General features: G+C 36.3%; 1 protein-coding gene across 3 annotated transcripts in view; it reads left to right on the plus strand.

Moving 5' to 3' along the window:
* Nucleotides 1-21691, plus strand: part of DPP10 (dipeptidyl peptidase like 10) — a 1401573-nt gene that overhangs the window by 846146 nt on the left and 533736 nt on the right. For all 3 annotated transcript variants that reach the window (XM_063694707.1, XM_031008786.3, XM_019022737.4), the window contains exon 2: nucleotides 16343-16457. In XM_063694707.1, coding sequence (XP_063550777.1) covers nucleotides 16343-16457 — 115 coding nt within the window. The remainder of the gene's footprint in view (nucleotides 1-16342; nucleotides 16458-21691) is intronic.

Below are 21691 nucleotides of genomic sequence, written 5' to 3' on the forward strand. Positions count from 1 at the left end.
GTGGCAGTTTGAAAGAGAAGTGAACGCCAAGGTCAGGCTGTCACTCAGTGAAGCCAACTGGCTGGCTGCCCGCGTTTCTCATAACATTTCATTTATTTTGATGGATTCACCAAGGTATGAGCCCTGGCACTCAGGTTTGGGGCACAGAAACTTTGATGTTTATAAGCACATTAAATGGTTCCATCTCTAGGGTACAGATTCACATTAACCAAGGGCACAAAGACTAGCAAGTAAGCCACAGTGCCAAAGGATAAATTGATAAAGAAAAGAAAAATGGCCTTGCAGCTGGTAGGATGTGGGTCAGTGCGGTCAGGCCCTTCTGTCCCTGTTGGCAGGTATTTCAGAAAAGCTAAATGAACATCCAGAAGTTGCTGAGTGAGTGAACATGAAATCAGGAAAGAAAAAATCAGTTTCATGGTTAAGGTATTTAGTAGTATGAACTGAATGTTTCCTTATCCATTCATTTCTTCATAGAGACTCACATATCATGGGAATCAGAGTGGGCAAGAGTTGGGAGGGCAATGATGGTATTTACACCTTCTTCCAATTGTTGCACAGCTTCTATAGATGTATTTAGTTAATCGTGACGTAGGCAGTGCCTTTCTCTGTAGTCTGGGAACAGTTCTTTTTCTTATGATTCAACTCTGAGAAGGCAGTGCTTTCTTTTATTCACTATTAAACCATCATGTGGTGTAGGTGAGCTTCTGGTAAGGAAAGAATAAAGAAAAGAAATTATGTTAATTGTTCAGAAACTGTGTGATTCAGTAACATAGAGCTTCATTACAGTAATGTATCCTGTAAGTGGAAAGACAGGCAGTATGGGTATTACGAAATGATTTTTTTTAATGGAAGAGAATGATGGAGAAAGAGACAAAGGAAAGTTATGTTAGAGTCATAAACCCTGCATGATCCTGTAAAAATTCATACTTGATCCCTGCAGCCTGAATCAACATGGACATCAGTAAATCTCTACTCTTGCTGAAGAAATAAACTAAGGCTATAAAGAAGTACTTTGTTTTTGATACTCATTGTCTTCCCTGACAGCCAAGTCAAAAGATAGAGATAAACAATGAGCGATTTTCTAACATGAAAAACAACACAAGAAATATCTTTCTTATAAAGGAACCCACTCAGTCTGTTAGTGTATATACTTTGCCAGTCATTCCTACCTGATTCAATGAATATTTATTGATTAAAGATCTAGTCTTGTGAAAGAGACACTTGAAACTGGACAAACAGATGTAGTTTGTTAAGTGCTACCATAGGGATAAGCCAAATGCCATGAGCAGACTAGGGAGGGATGCCTTGGGAGCCTCATTGAATCATTCTGAAGAAGTTCGAAAGGCAGTCACGGTGTGGGTGGGCATGCATTTAACTAGTAGGTTGGCCTAGGAGGGAAATATGCTTCTGCTTTTAGAGATTAATGAATGTATTTATCAAATGCGTATTGAAATTCTAATACACATCAGGCTTCGTTAACACTGTGGATACACTGAGCAAAAGAAATGAGAGTCAGCTCACGTACACAAGTAGGTAAATTTTTGTTTTTTGTTTTTTTTTTTGGATTAGCTTTTGTAAATTTACATCTAGAAGTACTGGTATTGTTTTGTACTCTCTCTTTCTTTTGTTTTTTGCTTTTTGGGGGGAAGGGGACTTCCAAAATGGTATTATGACTTTTCTTCTTTGAAAAAGAGTTCTTAAATTTATCTTCAAAAATCTCTTGAAAATTAGAACAAAATGAAAAATGACTAGGACTGCATTGTTAACCTTATCAATTGTGACTATCAATATGGAATCCTTACACCTATGTAGTTTATGAAGGCGAAGCCTACAGTTGGCTTGAGACAACTATTAAACCTGACCAAATTCTCAGAATGCTTTTATGATGCTAATAAGTATCACTACAAAATGAATTGATGTTTCTCATGCAGCCAAAGTGGCAATGATTTTACAGGAGAGAGAGGCATGAGGTTGGTTATCTCTTCCTGGCAGATGGGCTGTCCCTCCCCAACCCCTCCTCCCGACACAGACACAGGTTGGTAGGATTTTTTCTACCTACAGGTTGGTAGGATTCTCTGGGAGAATGAAAATATTTTTAAAAAGCAAAACAAAAGAAAACTCTTAATTTATATTTAAATTACCCATAATCGAATGATTCACGCAAAATGAACTTTTAGAGCAAACGTCTTTTCAAATTGTATGAGGGATGGCTTATTTTTAACTAACGGTACTGACGGGACATTCTGGGGACTGCTGCAGATACTGACTGCTCTATTCACAAAGACTCGGGGGAAAAAAAGGCTCTCTTCAGTAGATGAATGGAAACACTGACTGGCTTTGAGGCGAGTAATTGCCTTACTCACCCACACAAAAATTTCAGCCAGAAAAGTCCTCCTTTAAGCAGAGCACAAATGATGTGAAATGCATACTTGCACAGATATAGTATAACTTACCTTGAGTTTATTTAATTATTCCTGGTCCATGGGATTTTTGAAAAATTGCCAGAATACTACTTTTCTGCAGATATAAATAAAAGGTCCAAATCTTGCTTAACTTCTTTTTTCCTTAATTGTATAGTATATATGTGTTAGAAATGGCTAATAACCATCACAGAGTAGTTGAGAAGTTAAAACACACACAAATTCTTAATATTTCTCATTAAAAGCAGCATAGGAATATGGACTACTACAGTGGAAATGTAATGTGTTCTTTCTTTCCTTTTTAAATGCCTATATGGTACTTATTAACATTTTTAATGGCAAAAGCAATAAAAATAATTAAAAGCACATTTAGTTCCTGTTCTGCCTCATTTCATTAATTTCTGCTTTTTTTTTCTTTTGGAGAAAAAGTTGTAAAATTGATGTCTTAGCTGTAGCTGCCTCTTTATGATATTAGATTTCTGTATGTAAAGAAGGTGTTAGAAAAATTTTTCTCCTGCACTCAAGTAATCTTTAAACTTAAAATAAACAGTGACTATACCTTCTATTTTCAAGGCAGAATACAAATGTTTTACAATGAATAGAATTCTTGATTTTCAAAGAAGTTTATTACATTTGATTTTGTCAGAGTTAATAAGTGATAATAAATAAATGTGTGGAAAAATAAACTTTTGAACTAGATCAAATGTGTTTGTTTCTATTTCAGTATTGGCTTTGATGCCTAAGAAAGCAAAATATTTATCTACTGAAAGAGCATACGTCTTTGTGGCCCCCAGCTTTTCCTCTGGTGAGCCTTAGGAAAAATGGCACTTGCTCTGGAGGCAGGGAGGAAACTCCAGATCAGACCCAGGTTTCTGGCTTGGGAGGTGGTGGTGGTGGTGGTGAAGGAAGTGCAATTAGTTAAGATAAGGAGATGAAGTGAATTGCCAAATTTTCCCCCAGACGCTTGGCGGCATCTAAAGGTCAGTGGTGTCACCAAGCGCAAATTAGTAATGCTGGCTTCGAACTTACCTTGAAGCTGCAGTGCCACTTGTTCTTTTCATGCAGTCGTATTTCGCCAATGGCTTTTTACTATTTTCTTAACCTATGTTTGGCATCTTCCCTGACTCCTGGGCAATTACAACCTTTAACTAACCACTAGAAAAGGAAGTACATTAAACACACCTTGTTCATCTTGAAGAGAGAGCAGGGGAATGAGGGTTTCCTCAGCCTGGGATGACTTTCTTCTGCCTTTCAAATCTAAGCTCTTTCTGACCCGGATCTTATTTAACTGGGAAACGGCCAGGATAGGTTTGATCTTTAGCATTTCTAACAAACATCATCAGGGATCTCTCTTTCCTCAATCCTATCACATTTAGCATCTTGCACCACAGTGCTGAGTATTTTTTAAAATATAATTTTCTCTTTTGTTCTTCTAATGTTTAATAAATTATTCATCTTCCCAAATAGATTCTCATTTATCTGGGTGTAATAAGTTCATCTAGAGTCCTTCCTTACCTACTTTCCTTCCTTTCTTCTTTCATGCATTCCTTCTTCCCTCCATTAGTAATAGGCTGACTCTATACTAAGACTTCAAAAATGTGCATGTTCATTAAGAGTTTACAGATGTTCTAAAACTGACTGTTTCAGAGGAACTACTTTCCTTGACTCAATAACAGTTAATCCTCAAGAACAATTATGTATAGTTTTTTTAATTCTTCAAATTTGTGAGATGTGGTTATAAAACTTAAATTGATATAGATGAAACAGTTTATAAATAGTTTTCACTTGCATTATTTCTTGGAAAGCTCGTAAATACTGTATGCAAGTATCCCTTCCATTTTCTGTGTGAGCAGCATGAGCCTGTATTATATCTACGAAGTAAATGAGGGGTAGGTTTTGTGACATGCTGGCTGCATCAGATAATGCTGCATGGCATAAGCTGGGCACACACTGCTGTTCCTGTTTTATGCCTAGGAAGATGAAAGCCTTATCTTAAATCATACAAGTAATTATTAATGGGCAGCCCAGGTGGGCAGACCAGGCTGCCAAGTTTACTATTTTCTGTCGCTCTACAATGAATATTCCACATTAGGTATAGATTATCTGTTGTCAAGAGAGTTTTATATCACACTTTGATATAAAATTAAGTGTAAAAAGCTATTGAGAATCAATATTTGACATTCTAAGAGTAACTTCAAGATGATAAAGAATAAATATTATACTAAGCCCAAAAATAGTTTCTGGGTTTGTTACATTCATCTGTTTAATAAATATAAGTGGATGCATGGTGCACCAAGAACTTAGCTTGGCGTTGCAAATGCAATGAGAGGTAACTATGTTCTCTACTCTCCTTGTGGACAAGAGTCTAGTCTGTTAACTAGAAACTACTTCTAGATGATTGGGCTGCAAATATGATCCTTCTGCTATGTTTTGCCTAGAACTTTAGGCAGAACTTTAGTTCTAGGCAGAATATAGCAGAAGATGATATATGCAGCCTGCTCATCTCCTGAAATCAAGCTTAAAGGTGACTGTCTGCCTTGTTAGTAATCCGTAGAGGCTTATCAATCCCAGAAATTTGGGACTGTTGTTCCAGTTTGTAGATCACTGACATTCTTTTAGTGCTCTTTCAATCACAATTTATAGTTCCCAGGATGGGTCAACAACTGTACTCCTGGGATGTCTTTTCTCTCTGTGTTTGAGATGCAGATAGCTAGTTATCCCCCAGTCCTCACAATGCTGAAATGCATCCCTCAAGATTAAAGATTCTATTCCTAACTTTAAGGAGTAAATCTGAGCTTAGTGCTTCAGTCCAAATATTTTGTGAATACTTAGTATGTGCTTTACTAGGTGTTATGGATACAAAAATGAGTGTGAAATAGTCTCTGACCTGGTAGAACTCAATTTAGACTTAAACATAATTTGGAAAATAACACATATGGAGGAAGATTCATAAGCCTGAACATGTGTGTTAGGCATAACTAGTTAGGCTTATAATTATGCTTAAATAGATTAGATCAATCGTGTATGCAACGGAGCTAGTAAATAGATAATTAGATATTAAAATGCAGGTGTACTGATCCCGAAACCACTAACTCATAATGCATCTACCAAATTCCTCTGAGTATAAGATTGTTCATTTTAGCAGTTTCAGAACTGTATCACTCCAGGACTTAATCTGTATGGTAGGGGTTCTCCAATTTGAGTGTGCACAGGAATCATCTGGAGAGCTTGTTACAACAAAGATTGCTCAGTCCTTCCCTCCCCAGGAACTCACTAGGTCTGAGCTGGGGATGAATAATTTGCATTTATATAAACTCAAGGGTGAAGCTGACCATATTTTGAGTAGCACTGACCTTGGGGACTGTTTCCCAGACTTCAGCACATAGTAGAGCCATCTGGAGAGCCTGTTAAAAGTGGCTGTTAGGACTTCCCTGGCCCTGGAGATTCAGAAGGTCTGTGATGGGGCTGAATAATTTTTATTTTCAACAAGCTTTCAGATGATACTGATCCTACTGGTCCATGGACTGCACTGAGCTAAGGCATTGTCTAAATAGGTAGACACAAGTAACCTACTAAGACACTCAATTTTGAAAAATATGAAGGCTTGATCAAAATATGTACTCTCCTTCGCATGGAGTCCTTTCATCAGAGAAATGGGAAAAAGTAAAAGTGGGAAACTAAATGGCATGAATCTCATGGGCAATTTTAAGAAGCAGTAGGCACTCTAAATAGCAACTGACCTTGGTATGTATGGAGGATGTTTTACATATATTGGGAGAAGATTGCCTGTCTGAATAATGTAACTGTAGAAAGACCCTTAGCTTTCTGTCTATTTAGAGGTCAATTTCAGTTTCTATCCCTCTTTTTAAAAATATCTTGTCCGTGTATTCTGTTCCTAACATTAACATATAAGGTTGATAGAAAATATGGATAATATAAAAAGTGGTATTGAATGATATCACTAGAAATAGCGTTCATGTAAAGAAAAGATATGGGCCAGCACCAAGTTCTGGGCAACTCCACAATTTTGAGAAATTGGAAAAGTGGCTGGCAAATAACAAACAGGAAAGTATGGTGTCACAGGAGCCAAGAAAATGTTCTCGTGGGAGGCTTCAGCAGCGAAAGGATTGGAATGCGGTTAAGAAATACTGTAAGATGATGGAAAAATTGGCTGTCTAACTTGCCTCCATGGAGATCACGATATTTCTCATTGGAATGCTTTGCTCAACCCTAATTGTCCTTCTTTGCAGAATGAAAGTCTTGTGGGAAAATAGAGATTAAAATATAACTAATTCTGTCTATAAATTATATAGACATATATAAGAAATATATAAATTCAATCTATAAAATAGAACTAATGTTTGTGTGCATGCAACATTTTTCCGTGAAATATAGTTTTGCTTCTGTATTTTTCTGTTCTTATTCATACCACACATTATTCATTAGCACAGGTTTATATTACATTTTGATAACTGATATCCACAGATATTGTTTTCAAAATTATTATTTTATATGATTATTTTTCCATCTAAATTTTAAAATCACTTTATCAATTAAGAAAAAAAGTTTTATTTGGATTTTCACTGGAATTACCTTAAATTTGCAGATTAATCTAGGAAGAAGGGACATCTTTACCACATTGAATTTTCCTTAACAGGGATTTGAAGATTCTCTACATCCTTCAAGTGGTCCTGTAAATTCTCTAATAACATTTTGTGGTTTTCCCTCTTTGGACAATAATACTTTCTAAAGACATTTAATATATTGTTTTGCTACCATAAATGTTATTTTTATATGTTTTTATTATAGTACAGTTCATTGACATTAAGTACATTTGCGTTGCTGTGCAACCATCACCACCAGCCGTCTCTAGAACTTTTTTCATCTTATCAAACTGAAACTGCATAACCGTTAAAAAGATAACTTCCCATTTTTTCCTCTATTCAGCCCCTAACAACTACCATTCTGCCTTCTGTCTCTAAGTATTTGACTACTTAATGCACGTCGTTTAAGTGGAATGATACAGTATTTGTCTGTTTCTGACTGGCTTTATTCCCCTTAACACGGTGTTTTTAAAGTTCATCTATGTTGTAGCAACTGTCGGGATTTCCTTCATTTTCAAAGCTGAATAATACGCATACGTACACACACAGGCACACACACAACATTTTGTTATTCTTTTCATTTACCAATGATCATCTGGGTTGTTTCCACCTTTTGGCTATTGTGAATAATGCTTCTGTGAACAGAGGTGTACAAATATCTGTTTGCATCACTGCTTTCAATTGTTTTGGGTATATAACCAGAAGTGGAATTACTATTGATTATTAATGATAATCCTGTTTTACTGTTTTGTTAGATATATCACAAGATGAACTCCCAGCTACAATTTCGGGGTCATTTTAAATACTCTCAGTTTTCTCATGTACCATTCTCTTGATTTTCTTTAGTTTGTCATTACTTTTCTTTAGCTCTCAGAGTGTATTTACGGCAGTTGTTTTAAAGTCTTTCTCTAGTAAATCTGAAGCCTTGTTTCTTTCAGGTTGGTTTCCAGAGATTTATTTTGATCTTTTGAAAGGGCTAGATTTCCCTGTTTCTTTATATGCCTTGTGATCTTTTGTTGAAAATTGGGTGTCTGAAAAATCAGACACTTCTTCCAGTCACTGTAGACTGTGTGGAGGAAGGTGTGCTCTAAATAGCCCGGTATGAAAGTTTAAGATTTTCTCAGGCATTTTCTAGGTCTGTGTCTTCCCTGGGCCTGTGTGTGTGGTGTTCTCTCCCAATTTCCCCATAGACGGGGCTGCTTTTATTTATTTATTTATTTATTTTGAAGGCTGATTTGAAATGTTTTATTATCCATCCCTAAGAGTTTCACCCCTGCTTCTTCCTGAAATCTTGGCTGTTCCTCTGTACTACTCTTGCCTTAACATCTTGCCCTCAGTTTCTGCATGTCAGCATACTCTTGCAGTTTTCACAAACTATGTTACCCATCACAGTTTTGCATGGCTTCCAAACTGAGATTCAAACTGTATATTCATTTTCGTCTGAGAGCTCCAATTGAGGCAAGACAGAAACCAGTCCCTCAGGCAGCCCACAGACAGGCCAGAACTTTGCAAAATAAGTTCCACTGCCCTCCTTCCTTCCTGACAGAAAAATACTGGAAAGTGGGCTACTTTTTTTTTTTTTTTTTTTAACTGCACTCACTGTTCCAAGGTGGCGCAAGCACAAGCAATAATGCCATGAAATGTCCTACCTTTTTCACTGTGGCTTTTTCTTGATGGGGCATTCACTTGGTTGGAAAGCAGTGAATTTGGCTGGTTACCAGAGCTCCCAAAAGGCTGTTTTAGTGAGTCACTAGTAGTTTACTTGATGATCCTGTGGGGGAATGAGGACCTGGAGCTTTCTAATCTGCCATCTTTCTGATATCAAATCTGTTTGTTTGTATTTTGTCTTTTTTAGTAGCTTTATTGTAGTTTCTAACCCTAAATGTGTCCAGAATCACAGTTGCTTAGTCCTTAGACCTCTAAGTCATGATGCTAAAAGTCTAAAACTAACACCACACCATATATTAAGGATAGCTGTCATACTTATTTTGTTTCTAATTTACTGTTAATTCATCTAGGAGTGTGTATGAGTTCGTTTTGACGTTACTATATATAACTATCTGACGCTAGGTAATTTATGAAGAAAAGAGTTTAACTGACTCACAGTTCCACAGGCTTAACAGGAAGTATGACTGGACGGCCTCAGAAAACTTACCATCACGGTGGAAGGCAAAGGGGAAGCAAATACATGTTACCGTGGCAGAGCCGGAGAGAGAGTGAGTGAAGGGGGAAGTGCCACACACTTTTAAACCATCACATCTTGTGAGAACTCACTCACTATCATGAGAAGAGCAAGAGGGAAATCTGCCCCCGTCATCCACCGGGCCCCTTCTCCAATTGATCCCACTAGGCCCCTTCTCCACCACGATATTTTGGTAGGGCCACAAATCCAAACCATATCCAAGTGTGCACCAATAATCACAATTATTGGGGAGTGATAAATGTGAATTGCAACTCATATAATTGCCAGTTCTTTTATAAACAAATTAATTGTAAAAAAACAAACCCAAGCTTAGGCAACATAGCAAGACCCCATCTCTACACAAAATATATAGAAAAAAAGTAGCCAGGTATAGTGGTACATTTCTGTGGTCCCAGCTACTTGGGAGGCTGAGGTGGGAGGATCACATGAGCCCAGGAGGTTGAGACTACAGTGAGCCATGATTGTGCCAGAGCAGGACCCTGTCTCAAAAACAAAAACAAGAAAAACAATCCCGGAACCAAATAAATAAAACAAACAAAAAAGAGCAACAAAAGACACTTGCTTGGCATTTCTAACAAGCTTCCAGCTGATGTTGATGCCTTTGTACCATAGCTCAGATTCCAGTATGATTTAGCGTATTTAACCTTATGTAGGTCAACAGCATAAACCTATAAAGAGTATAATTTTGAAAAATGTGTAACTTGTAATAAGTTATAAAAAAATTACTTAGCATAGAGTCCTCTAATCATAGAAGAAGGATAAATGAGGAAACTGTGAATGGCATGAGAACAATGAGCAATTTTAAGAAGCAGTAGGCAGAGTAAGTATTAAGTGCAACTTAAATATAAGAAATAATCTCTGTGATTATATTTTCTTTATTGGTATTCTTAACTGATGTCTTGTAGGAAACCACGACTGTTTCTCCTAATACTAGACGATAGTCCATAATATTTGTTATTTATACTAAACTCTTACATTCAATTGACTAAAGTTGTCTTTAGTATAATTACATTTATTTCTTTAAATTGAATTTGAATTTTCTTTTTGTGGTATTTTTTTCAGACATACTATTCAGATGACACGAACTTAATAAAAATTTAGAATTTTTTTCTGCCATCAGTATGTTATAAAATATTTTAAATAGTGCAAAAGTTATTTGTTTCTTGGAGGCAAAAATCAGATTTTGCCTGCTTCTTTTGGAAACTCCTTGAAAGTTATCTCAGTTCCTTTTATGCTTATTAATCTAATATAGCTTGTAAATGTTGTCAATTATTTTTTCCAGAAGGAAAAGAAATGCACATTTTGTGGACACTTCCAAATACCTACATGTGTATTTTTATACACATTCTCTACTTTTAAAAAAACTCGTCTGATTCCTTTTTCATTCTAGATTTTGTATAGTTACATAATCCCAGCATATCCAGCACCTTTTTTATAGGATGTTGATTGAATGTGCATAGTGAATGTTTTATATCAATATAAGAAAATTAATAATTTTTTTCTTTATTTCCCATAGCAAAATTTTATGATTTATTCTTTTACCTTTATTTTTTTTAACCTTGTATTGTATTGTTGCCTAGAAAATTCTTCCTCAGACTTTATGCTCACTGGGAACAGGTCTTATTTTAATTTGTATTCCCAGCTTCATCTTGTGTGGTATCCCAAACCTTAACACACTCCAGTACATTTTGTTAAATGGTAAATGGTATTATTTAAGGAAATTTAAATTGGATTTTTATATCTCAAGGCTTTTCAAGCCAGAGCTGGCTAAACGTTTCTTAGGTGTGTTGTAAGAGCATGTTTCTTTAAGATGGAGTTTATTCCAGGTATCTTTTAAAGTTTTAACTCTTAAATGCTGTTTCTTTAATATCATGAGACAATATAGAAACTTTTAAAATATTTTAACTTCCTTTAGGATATTTGCAGATTATTCAGCATAAATGTCTTCGAACTATTTCAAATCTTTCCATATTTGACATTACTTACAGTTGAAAATATAAACACCATCAGTAAAATAAAATAAGTAAAAGACAATTCAAACTTTTGAGCTATTTAACAGAATGTGAACTGATGGAAGAGAACACCCCATTTTTTTTTTAATTTTGAGGAACTTTATTGAACTTCTTTGAGAAAACATTAAGATTCTATGTGAAGACGTATTGAAACAAGTAAATATAGGGAAGGGATAAAAGAAAAGTGAGTAAATAACTTTTTGAGTGATTGGTGTGGTTGTGTTAAGAATGACACTAAGAATCAACGTGAAAAATGTTAATACTCTAGGGCTGAAAAACCCAAGTACATCTTTTCAAACAGAAATACAGATATTTTTAAGAACCTTCCTTGCGCTTCTTAGAAAGTAGACAGGTGGTTGGAGAAAATCTATTTGTGTTAAAACACACCCACATTCAGTCTAGATGTATAATTTCAATATCTCAATGATTTTTCCTTGTATTTTCTCTAAATGTCATGTTTTTTAGACTGTTTCAGTATAGATGGATTATATCTCTTTTCAGAGTACATATGGCAGATAAATACATTGACGTTTTCCAAAGGAAAGTACAAATGGAATACTATTTTTTAAAAAAACAAAGTTTGGTATCCTTTACTTCCTTATGAAGGAAAGCAAATCTGCTGGTTAAGATTTTTTCTTTATTTTGCCAAATAAAATGGTATATAACCCTTGCATTTTTCCTACTTATTATTCCCAGCATTTTTCTCCTTGCACCTAAACAAATAAAAAATGAATTTGGACTTAGATAAATTATCTTTATAGTGGTAAGCCTTGTCTTGTAAACTAAACTGTTCCCTGAAGGATGATGAGTAATTTGTTGCCGGTAGATGTAACGTAAATAGTTAGGTTACAGACTCAGTTTAGTTTGGACTATAGCACTAACGTGTCTCTAGGCAATCACAATGTTTAATATGATCTGACATTGAACACAAGCATTTCAACTGATGCATCCGTCCACTGGAGGGCTCATTTACAAAAGTAGCACCATATATGGATCATTTAATGTTTGCCCCTGAGTTTCTAGACCCCCTCCTTGTGATATCATCATCTAACATGCACTTTGTTCTGTGACCAAAGCATCCAGATGACCATGTTGCAAGTTCCTAACATGTTCCTTGTCTAAGGCTGCTGCCCAGGATCATACCTGTTCTGTTGGTCTGGCATGTGCAATTGATTGCTTTCAGATGTTGGGTGGTGGAAAGCCATCAAAAACAAAGTCAATCAGGATCACTTTCACCACCACTTAATTAACTGGCTAATTACTTTCTAAGCACCTATTAAGAGAACAAGAGATTGTTAACTGACGTAAGGAATCTAAAATTGTCTAAGGCTGGGTGTAGTGGCTTATGGTTTTAATCCCAGAGCTTTGGGAGACTGACACAGGAGGATTGCTTGAGGCCAGGAGCTTGAGATCAGCCTGGGCAACATAGAAGACCTCGTCTTTACAAAAAATAATTTTAAAAAATTAACTGTGTGTGATGGCACTATGCCTGTCATCCTAGCTACTCAGAAGGCATAGGCAGGAAGATCACTTGAGCCCAGGAGTTTGAGGTTTCAGTGAGCTATGATTGTGCCACGGGTCTCCAGCCTGGGTGACAGAGCGAGACCCTCTCTCTAAAAACATTTTTTTAAATTAAAAAAAAATAAAATTTTCTAAGATGTGATTCTTACATTAAGGAGTTAATAACTTTAAACCCAACAGGGATATGAGGGATCTTTATACATGGTTTTAAGCAACACCGACACTACCATTCACCAACATCATTATGACGATGATGATGTCATTCATTCATGACATAATGAATGATGAGAAAGAGTACAAGTATATTGAGGGAGAACATTCCAAACAGTTCACTTAGTGTAAACTTTCTTATCATATACTTAGGTAAGAGTTTTTTTTATGAGTTATTTTATTTTAATCCTTCCAACATTTAAAAATAATTGTCATTATTATTCCAGTTGTTCAGGTAAAAATATTGAGGCTCAGAATAATTTAGAAGTGTGTTTGCAGTCTCCTAGCTCTCAAGTAGCGGAGTTGGATTCAAACTTACTGGTACAGTGTATTTTAGGCATTTTTCTTTCCAGAGAAAGGAAAGTCATATCTGGCTTGCATAACTAGGAGAAATTCCCAAGAGAAGAGACATTTGAGCAGGATGTTGAATGACTGACAGTGTCTATAACTGGATGCATATGAAAGGGGTTGGATGGAACAGAATTAGGAATGGAATGGTGATGTGAAGGTTGAAGCATCTGAGGCAAACGTAAGGAAATGGTAATCAGAGCAGCATGAAATACAAGATTCTTTCTCAAAAGTAGATTGTGCTGGCTGGGGAAACGGGAGCGTGGATACAGATAATTATTTTTCTAGACTTACACATTTGTGTTTGATTCTTTAACCAGTGTAGGGATGTTAAAGAACTTTGGAGAAAAAAGTAACGTAAGTAACACCATGCTTTAGAAATGTAATGGTAATAGAATATAAGGTGGATGGAAAGGGGAGAATTATATTACATTCATTAAGTCAGCAGTTCTCAAATAGGGGCTTGTATATGCCTTGAGCATTGATGAGTCATTTCAGAGGAACCACACATTCTTATGTGCATCACTTTATGAACAGAAAAATATGTCTCGCTCAAATTTGTTTTACCGCTTTTTAAATGGTGGACTTCCGTAGTCAGCTGTGACTTGGAAAATATACATTTATTTGCAAACATTACTGAATTCAGGATAGCATTACTGAATTCCAAATATTACTGTGAATTTTCCCAAATAAAAAGTATTGATGTACAGTTATGTATGGGTCCAAATAACTTATTGATTTATTGATTCTTTAATGTACTTGTTCTAGAAATATTTATCTTTACAAGTGGCATTATAGTGGTTAAGTGTGATCTTTATAATCAGATTTTATGAACTAGAACTCCAGCTCTCCTACTTATTAGTGATAAAAGGATATGTTACTAATCTCTTCAAATCCCGTTTTCTTATCTGCAAATTTGTGAAGATGACACTAATCTTACCTGATTATTTTGAGGATTATGTGAGATGGCAAATCTAAAATATTTCAATACCAGACACATAATAATATATATAAGCTATTATTACTCTTTGTTAGACTATGTCTGGTAGACATTACATGGTTTTATCATAGTCACAAACTGAAAAACACAGTCAAAAGTCATTTCTCAAATGGTTTGTCATGAGTTGGAGTGACAGCATATCAAGATCATAATCAGTAAATTTCAGTTTATAATTTTTTCTTGATTCTCTTACTGAATTGAAAAGTCAGTTATAATTGCTACATTTCTATTCTTTTTCCCTTTTCTTACATTGTGAAACAATAATATGTGCTTGCTTCTCTTAGAGTTAATAAATAGGAAAGTATTTATGGTTCTTGGCCCAGATACCCATTCGCTGTCGGTTACTGCCCTTTTTTTCACTGTCTCAGTTCTTGAGTATTTCCCAACTTTCAGACCACTGTAGGTTTTGATTTACAGCAGCAGCCTCTCTCGTTCTGTCAGTCTACCTTCTGAGTAGCCTTGAAGTAGGGCATCATTACAGAGAATCAGCAATCATCACAGCACACACATTCTAACAAAGAAACTCACCTAGAAACTTGCAGGAACGTTGCATTCCAGATAAGGGTTTATGGTCACAAGACAACTATTGACTGTCTTTATATCACTTCTCTAAAGCTGATAATTTGGGGGACCCACTGTATTGATTTATGTGGAAAATATGAATGAGAATCCTAAAGTGCAAGAGGAATAGAAGTGTTGGATAATAAGCATTATTTGAAAAAGAGGTGTGGAGCAAGTCATTTAAGAAAAAGTGGAATTGATCTCTCCTGGATTTGGTTTATCAGAATGAAAGACTAACTTAGAGCGATTTATCTGAGAAGGGAAACAACAAACAACAAAATGCCTCCTATGCATGGTTTCTTCTTGTATTTATTTAGAGTCTAGTTCTTTAAATCTTCCGGGTTTATGGCACAATTCAATACCAAAATAACTATATGAATATTGACATCAATGTTTTAATCTGTGACTCACAGGAACTCATGTACAAATTTATTAAATGTTTTCTATTCTGTTTATATTTGTTGAAAACAAAGTGGCTCTATGGCTTCTGGGGTGATTTGTGCACATGTAGTGAGCTGGATACCTTCATATTTTGTTTCATTTATCACCAAATCTGTTAGCTATTTCTAAATAAAGAGGCTGTATTGAGAAAGGATGAAAAGCAGTTGGGAAATGGAGTAGGAAGAAAAAAATGAGAAGCTCAGTGTTTTATAAACTTTATTGCAAAAAAAGCTGACTTTCATTTCAAATCATTGTGGTCTGTGCTTTGCTTTGGTGAATTATGCCCACACATAGCTAGTCAACACAGGAGAGCACAGATCATTGGAGGAATGAATAGCTTTACCACATGCATCGTGAGAGATGTACAAGTTTATTTTCCCCATCAACCATACCTTTTTCCAATATCATGCATGTTGCCCAGCAAGACAGTGTCATTAACCACTGGTATAGAAGGACTCATTTAATTTAGTTAACTAAATCCTGTTTTGTTTTTTTTTTTATGAGTGGTGGGAGAACTGTTTAAAAAAGACCTGTTTGGTTAACAAATGTGCGCTGCTCTGCAGTGAGGGACATTTTGAATGATTTTCCCATTTCTAATCTTTCCGCCATCCAGTTAGAAAGTAGCCCGTAGTGCTTCAAGAACATTTACATTTACATCTTTATTGTAGGTTCCATTGTAGCAAGAATACATGTAAATGGACTCGCTCTATTTCAATAATTATTTTGCAGAGTATTTTGGCTATCATCCTGGTGTTTATAGTCAGTGCATTTTTACACCATCTACATTTTGGACAGCAAGCATAAAACTCTGCTGGTCTATCTCACAGAGAGAGCAGATTGGCCCCCAAAAGATAGCCATTTATAATATGTGCACTTTTGAATAATTAAATGAACTACTGAAGAGGAAATGGATTCTAATCAGCTTTCAAACTGTGATTGTGCCATGCACTGAATCGCTCCTTTATGAATACATTTCTCTTGGAGCATGTGTAATTACAAAACTTTTTTTTCTATCTCGGTAGGAACTGGGAAGCAACAGCCCTCCACAGAGAAACTGGAAGGGAATTGCTATTGCTCTGCTGGTGATTTTAGTTGTGTGCTCACTCATCACTATGTCAGTCATCCTCTTAACCCCAGGTAATCTGTCTTTACTCCTCTCTTATGATGGTATTGTGGACGATAATTTCACATTCAAATGCCTTAGGAGGGTAGCAATATGTGGTATCTTAGGGCACATTAGCATGGGTTGGAATTTGGAAAAAAAGCATAATCAGACATTTTGCAAATGGCACAGTAATTCCGCAGTTCAAATATCGTGCAGGATATTTTGGGGAAGCTGAAAATGTAAAATATGTAAGTTGAGAATGCCAAGGAGATTTTTGGTCTCCATTGCCAGTTACAGACTTACTGTGTGTTAGTTTGATAAATGCATAAGACATTTGACTTTTATTGTGGGTTGAAGATGAGGGAGTGGCATCTGGAAGTTTCTATATATAGATGATAACCCAACTGTATGGAAATGGAAAGAGAGGATTTGATGGAAAAAGATCAGATCGAAAGAGAGTGATCTAAGCCTCTAAATTTGGACACCTCTTTCTTATGCCTTCTTTTCCTTTCTTTCCTAAAGTTTTTACATTCTAAGTTTCTACCCTATCTAAAGAACCTTTGCAAATTGCCCCTGCAATGATTTTTGGACTGTGTTCTTCAGGTTAAAGAGTTTAGTACTAATATGGAAATTATCATTGTGCTTCTTCCTGGGGACTATTTCAATACCCAGGAGATTTATTACTCTTTAGTAGGTACTAATAAGGAAGGCAGAGATAAAGGGATCACTTTTAAACTCCCCCAGTTGTCTTCCAGATACATTTAGCAGTTGCTGCAACCCACCCACCCAACTGTTTTTCTCGAAGACCAAACACCCACATATGACACAGTGTTATGAAAAATAGTCATTTCTGGGATAGGATTGAATGAATCCAAAAATCAACTGATATTTTAAAATTATAGCCTGTTGTTGAATGCTATTTATTTCCACTTCAGGTTTGTCTTAGTTTTGTTATTTTATGAGCCCCTTAAACACATTGAACTTATTTCCTGATGTACAAAATATGATGAACAACAACTGTTTTTCAGAGTCATTTAGTCAAATAATTTTGGTGACTAATTATACAAATGGCAGTATCAATTGTTCCAGTGAGACACTTCGTGAAATATACCATCTTTGAAAAATACTGACATTGAAATAAATAAACTGCCAAAAATGCAGTTTTTAGATGTTAGTTAACATATGGAGAGGTTGAGAGAGAAATTAAGGGAGCTAGTAGGGAGGAAGGAGGAGAGAAAGGTAATTGGAAAGGAAGAAAGAAAAAATTCCCTGGTAAAAGTTGGCTTATCCGGCATTCTCCCCAGGAACCTTTTCTTAACTGCCTCGTTTGTACATCTGCAGTACAATGTAATTGAGCAATGTGATGGCTCTAAGTTGCTGCATAATGCCAAGAATCGTTGTTATAGGAAGATGAGTTTCAGCATGGTGTTTCACTTAAACATAAGAAGTTTAACATAATTATAAAAAAAGAATGAGTCGATATTGCTGCCTTCTATTGATGGCTATTAGCCAGATGGAGGTATTCATGTCATAATCCCTGTTTATTTCTCTTGAACTCTTTTTCTTTCATCCTGGTTCTAGCATCCTTGGCCCAGTGATTCACTTTCTCAGGTTTTCTTGTTACTCACTGAGGCCATAGTGAAATTTTGGTGTCCTTGAGAGTTTGATACAGCAAAGACCATATAGAGTGAGGCACTCACTAAGTTAAACTTCTGCTCAACCCTTTTCAGTTTTTCCCAGTATAAAACCACAGTGATGAACCATAATTGAGTTCATTTTGTCCTGCACTTATTCATTTATTAAACCAAGAACAAGCATGACATACCTGAGTTTGAGTTCTGTCTCTGTAATACAGTAGTTTTGTGCAATTTGGCAAGTTATTTAACCTTCTCTCTCACTTTACTCATCTGCATGATGGGTATAATATTTAGTTCCAACATTGCAGTGTTATTATGGAGGTAAAATGAGATAATGTAGTTCAACAGTTTTTTTAGCATACTGCCTAGCACTGCTGCTGCTATTCCTTTGATGATTGCTATTATTCAGTACTTATTGACCACCAGAAACCATGACAAGCAGTGTTATATAAAGAATGTTTCCCAGAAAAGGTATAAAACCTCTCAGGAATATACATCTTTTGTGACTTCAATTGTAGTTATGACAAACGGAAAGGGACAAAATATTTAACCTGAAGTTAGTCTCCTGGGGTCAAATTATTCATGCATTCATTCATCCCATAGGTAATTATGGAGTTCTTACCACATTCTAGGTGCTGTTGTAGTTGGCCCTGCACTTTCGCAGTTTTATAACTTTCACCTCCAATCCCCAGTTACACAAATACAAACATTTAGAAAATACACATATTTAGAACACCACAGCCCCCCAACTCAGACTTAATTTCATATGATATTAATCATATAAATAGAAGTGGCATTTATTTATTTATTTATGTTTTCTTTTAAGATGGGGTCTCGCTCTGTTGCTCAGGCTGGACTGTAGTGGTGCAATCATGGCTCACTGCAGTCTTGAACTTCCGGGCTCAAGCGATCCTCCCACTTCAGCCTCCTGTGTAGCTGGGACCACCATGCCTGGTTATTTTTTATTCTTATTGTTATAGAGATAGGGTCTCTCTGTGTTGTCCAGGCTGGTCTCAAACTCCTGGTCTCAAGCAGTTCTCTTGCCTAGACCTCCCAAAGTGCTGGGATTACAATCATAAGCCACCACACCCAGCCCACAATTATTATTTAGATTTACAGTTTACCAAGTGCATTTCACATACTACATGTTCAAATGTCTTTGGATTTCACTATTATTATTGGTAGGGACATTATAAAATAAAAAAGAAAATAATAATGCTGGAGTAGAAAAGGTATTGCTGTAGGAAGCAGACACCCTACTTTATACAGAGAGTGTTCTATACTTTCTGTAAACTCAATGCCGTCAAGTGCGTAGAAGATTATGTAAATTGATCAAGTGGGCAAGTGTAACAACTAGTGGTTAGAAATTTGAGTTGTGACCCAGCAAAATGGCAGTGTAGTCGCATGGCCTTTATGGCGGGCTCAACCCAAACATGTCAGAGTAATATATAAGGCCAGAAGACTAATAGTTTGCAGCTCAAGACTTGAGTCTTCAGCCTGGAAGCACTTTTAGAAATGATCTAGTCTTGCCTCTCTCATCAGACAGGGAAAATATCTGAGTTTGTTTAACTTTTGGGGTGAGAACAAGAATATCCATCAAGGCCATGTACACTCTTGATTTTGCATGTGTCTGTGGCTGTGTACATCTGTGGTCAGGCTGCAGTGCTCCAACTGCACCAAGCCTTTCTCTTCTAACCCTCAGGCTTGAGTTGTCTCAGCTGTGCTAAAACAGAGCCATAAAGAAAACCTCCAGCCGGAAATTAAACATGCAGCATCAGCCTTCTGATCTTCCCTCTGTCCACCAATATGTTCTCAAGGCCTGGCTTTCTAAGTAAAACCAGTCAAGCAGGTGGAAACTTTCAACCAAGTAGAGGAATCTATGTCAGGAGGGGAAGCTTCTGACTGTGGAATTTCAGCAAGACACTGGGCCTTTTAGGACAAGGCCTGCCTCTAGAACAACACTTCCAATAAGAGTGGCAGTCAGGCCGGACGCGATGGCTCACACCTATAATCCCAGCACTTTGGGAGGCCGAGGTGGGAGGATCACGAGGTCTGGAGTTCGAGACCATCCTGGCCAACATGGTGAACCCCATATCTACTAAAAATACAAAAAATGAGCCGGGCATGGTGGCATGCACCTGTAGTCCCAGCTACTTGGGAGGCTGAGGCAGGAGAATTGCTTGAACCTGGGAGTCAGAGGTTGCAGTGAGCCCAGATCGCACCACTGCACTTCAGCCTGGTGACAGAGCGAGACTCTGTCTCAAAAAATAAAAAAGAGTGGCAGTCATAAATTCATATAGCTTTTATAATTATACAACCCTGGGCTAGTCCCTAACTTCTATGGCTTCAGTGTTTCATTGAAGAAAAGGACATCTTTGGTTTGCTAGAATGTGAGGTGATCTCTTGAAGTGTATTATAACTCTAATGTCTATTATCTAATATATTAATAACAACTACCAATGATAATAATGCCTTGTTTAGTGACAAATATAGCAACAGATGAAATATGGTGGGCTCTTTCGCTAAGATTTTTCTACCATGAAAATATATTTAGTGGGTTGTTTTTAAAGATGAAAGCATACAAAAAGTTATTTAGTCAAAGAAATGTTTTAGAAACTGTTTTACTCAAAATAGCACAACAATTTGCAGGTAAATCTGAGGAATGCAAGCCTATAACCAGAGAAACACATGTTCACTGTAATTTCGGTTTGATTGCAAATTTTATTACAGAAGTAGTTTGACACATGTGCCTTAATTTCTAAAATTATCAGACTCTTCCTTGCCTTGTGAAGAGAAGTCCTAACTATTTTTGAAGAATAGGCTATTCAAGTATTTCATTTTATAAGTATTTCTGAAAGGGACAAATTATTCATTCCATTTTTTTAATTACAGGGTGGACTTATTCAGATGCATTGATGAAGCCTACGTTATTTTTTCTATTGAGTTTGTTTAAAGAAAAGGAGTTTATCCACATTTATTTTGAGAATATGTTAACTATAAGATCAATAATTATACTCTACAAATATATGAGTGTACATTAATGCTTAAAGTTGTAGAAATCAGTCTAGTAAAGGTATGCATCTACTTTGCAATCTCGTTTTTACATTTAATATGTAGAATGAGAAGGAATATACTTGGGAGAACGTTTTGTGCAGAATAGAATTACCAATTTTGGCCTGTTTTAAGAACAAAGGTGCATATTTTATGAGTCAGAATGCAGTTGATATAGGATAGTCATCAGGCTCTTTAATCCATCTGCCATATTGAAATAGCCACCTGCGAACTGTGTATACTCCACAGTTCTTCAGCAACAATGGCCTGTTGCCCTTTGACTGTGTCTGTAATCAGTCAATGCCGAGACAGAGTCGTCACACTGATTATCTGCTATGCTGACTAAGGGTAAAATGGGAAAGCACCAAAATGTGGTCTTCATTGTTAGCTCTAGCTCCTGTTTCTTTTGGAAACTTCCCAATTACCCTCTGTTACAATAGTGGGATTCATTCCTTTAGTACACATTTTAGGTTTGCACAGTAGATGGTCTTTGCAGGTTTATCAGAATATAAACAAAACCAAGCATTGATGTGGGAATCATGAGAGCTCTGCTTGATCTCAGTTAAACAAGAATTTAA

This window comes from Gorilla gorilla, chromosome 11 (assembly GCF_029281585.2).
Source record: "Gorilla gorilla gorilla isolate KB3781 chromosome 11, NHGRI_mGorGor1-v2.1_pri, whole genome shotgun sequence".
In the NCBI taxonomy this organism is placed as follows: Eukaryota; Metazoa; Chordata; class Mammalia; order Primates; family Hominidae; genus Gorilla; species Gorilla gorilla.